The sequence below is a fragment of the Cephus cinctus genome, unplaced genomic scaffold (genome assembly GCF_000341935.2).
Source record: "Cephus cinctus unplaced genomic scaffold, Ccin1 Ccin1_scaffold3017, whole genome shotgun sequence".
Lineage (NCBI taxonomy): Eukaryota > Metazoa > Arthropoda > Insecta > Hymenoptera > Cephidae > Cephus > Cephus cinctus.
The window spans coordinates 435-2,214 of record NW_014334439.1 but is presented as its reverse complement, the minus strand read 5'-3'; the positions used below and the strand labels follow the sequence as shown (position 1 = coordinate 2,214).

The 1,780-nt window shown below is 42.1% G+C and overlaps 1 protein-coding gene across 1 annotated transcript; it reads right to left on the bottom strand.

Moving 5' to 3' along the window:
• Positions 1 to 40: 40 nt before the first annotated feature.
• Positions 41 to 1,302, bottom strand: LOC107274377 (trypsin alpha-3-like). Its single transcript, XM_015753459.2, has 2 exons — positions 1,195 to 1,302; positions 41 to 964 (listed from the first exon to the last, which is right to left on the bottom strand). Exons 1-2 carry the CDS (start codon positions 1,238 to 1,240, stop codon positions 222 to 224), a joined length of 789 nt encoding a protein of 262 aa, XP_015608945.1. The 5' UTR covers positions 1,241 to 1,302; the 3' UTR covers positions 41 to 221.
• Positions 1,303 to 1,780: the final 478 nt, after the last annotated feature.

Sequence of the window (1,780 nt, the reverse complement as noted above, 5' to 3'; positions counted from 1 at the left end):
TATATAACATAAAGGAGAGAGGTTATAAGTAAGACCAGCATTGACGTTATTGAGTAAGTCATTTTATTTGAAAAAATCGAATTAAATAGTTTATCCAACAACGGATGCACCCTTACAATCAGATTATGGGTACACTGTCGTTATAATCATTCAAGCGATGTTCAATCAAACAAGGCACTTCCGCATGATCCATGCAGTCGTGCCTAAAAAAACGAAGGTGTTTATACACCAGACTTGGTCGAAATCCAGTCACGGAAGGCAGCAACCTCAGTGTAGACACCAGGGAATCCAGGCTGGGCGCATCCGTTACCCCATGATACAATACCAGCAAGACGGCCATTGATGGCAAGTGGGCCGCCAGAGTCACCTTGGCAGGCGTCCTTGCCACCCTCAGGGTATGCAGCGCAGATTTGAAAAAGGGGAAGACCGCCCCACATAATGTAGGCACTGTCGCAGGAGCTTTTGGAGACGATGGGGACGCTGACGGTCTGAAGGATAGTGGGAGAGCTGCCACCCTGAGTGAGGGCACCCCATCCGGTGATGACGGCCATGGCACCGACCGATGCGCTCTCGCCAGAGTTGAACAGTGGGATTGGCTGACGGGTGGAGTCAAGGGTGAGGCTGGTGAGGAGACGGTACAGACTGATGTCGTTAACTGGAATTCCATCTGATGTGCTGTAATAGTTGTCGTGGTTGATGATGGCCGCGACATCGTGGATGCTGCCGCCACTATTAGAGAAGGTGGAACCAGCGCGAATGTTGTACCAGCTCGTTGGTAAACTGCTACAATGAGCTGCAGTCACGATCCAGTTCTCGGAGATGATGCTACCACCGCATATGGGCGATCCAAAGGTACGGATCAGTACCTGGTAGGGTACCTCTTGGATGGTAGTGGGGGCGCCACCGACGATACGTCCGTTGGGGCTCAGGGGGTGAGCCTGCTTAAGGAGACCGATGGGGTCGGCTATGGAGAATGACATAAGACATATGTGAATAAATAATTGCTTTAGAATTTTTTTAAATCGTATTTAATAAGAGTGAAAATGAGACCGATGGGGTCGGCTATGGAGAATGACATAAGACATATGTGAATAAATTATTGCTTTAGAATTTTATTAAGTGGTATTTAATAAGAGTAAAAGTTTATATGTGAATTTTTTGGAGAAATTTTGTAAGACATTTTTCTTTACTCACCCGAAGCCACCGCCAGTAGAGCCGTAAGTGCCAAGAACTTGTACATCTTCGCTTTTTGAATTTAGAACAGGTACTTGTGTCGTGTAGCCAAAACTTTTAGTATTTATACGAATTCAGATCCTGATAAATTGGTTCAATGTTTATCAATTCGATTTTTATCGTGATTAGACGGCATATAGCGTATCATGAGATTCGAGATTATGATGAATCAAATCTCGGTATAAATAGTTCGTTATAGTTTACAAGAACATTCATTTATTGACGACAATCCTCACCCGCCATTTACTTCCTTGCTATTCTTTTATTTCTTATTTTATTTTAATAAAAACTGTATTTTTCATCTTGAAATTAATTTCGAAAGTCCTACGGATACATCGATTCCTCTGTTGAATATGTCAAGTATCGATACTTAAACTGATTATCAAATTTTTTTTTATTTTCATTAATTCCATAAGAAAAACAGCGGTGAAATTTTATCGAGAAATTGTTAAAATTGCCATAATCAGTTTACGATATATATGTAAGATATGGGATACAACGTGAAGGAGCGTAAATCAGTTAGAATAAATATGTTCTCCGTGGTCGA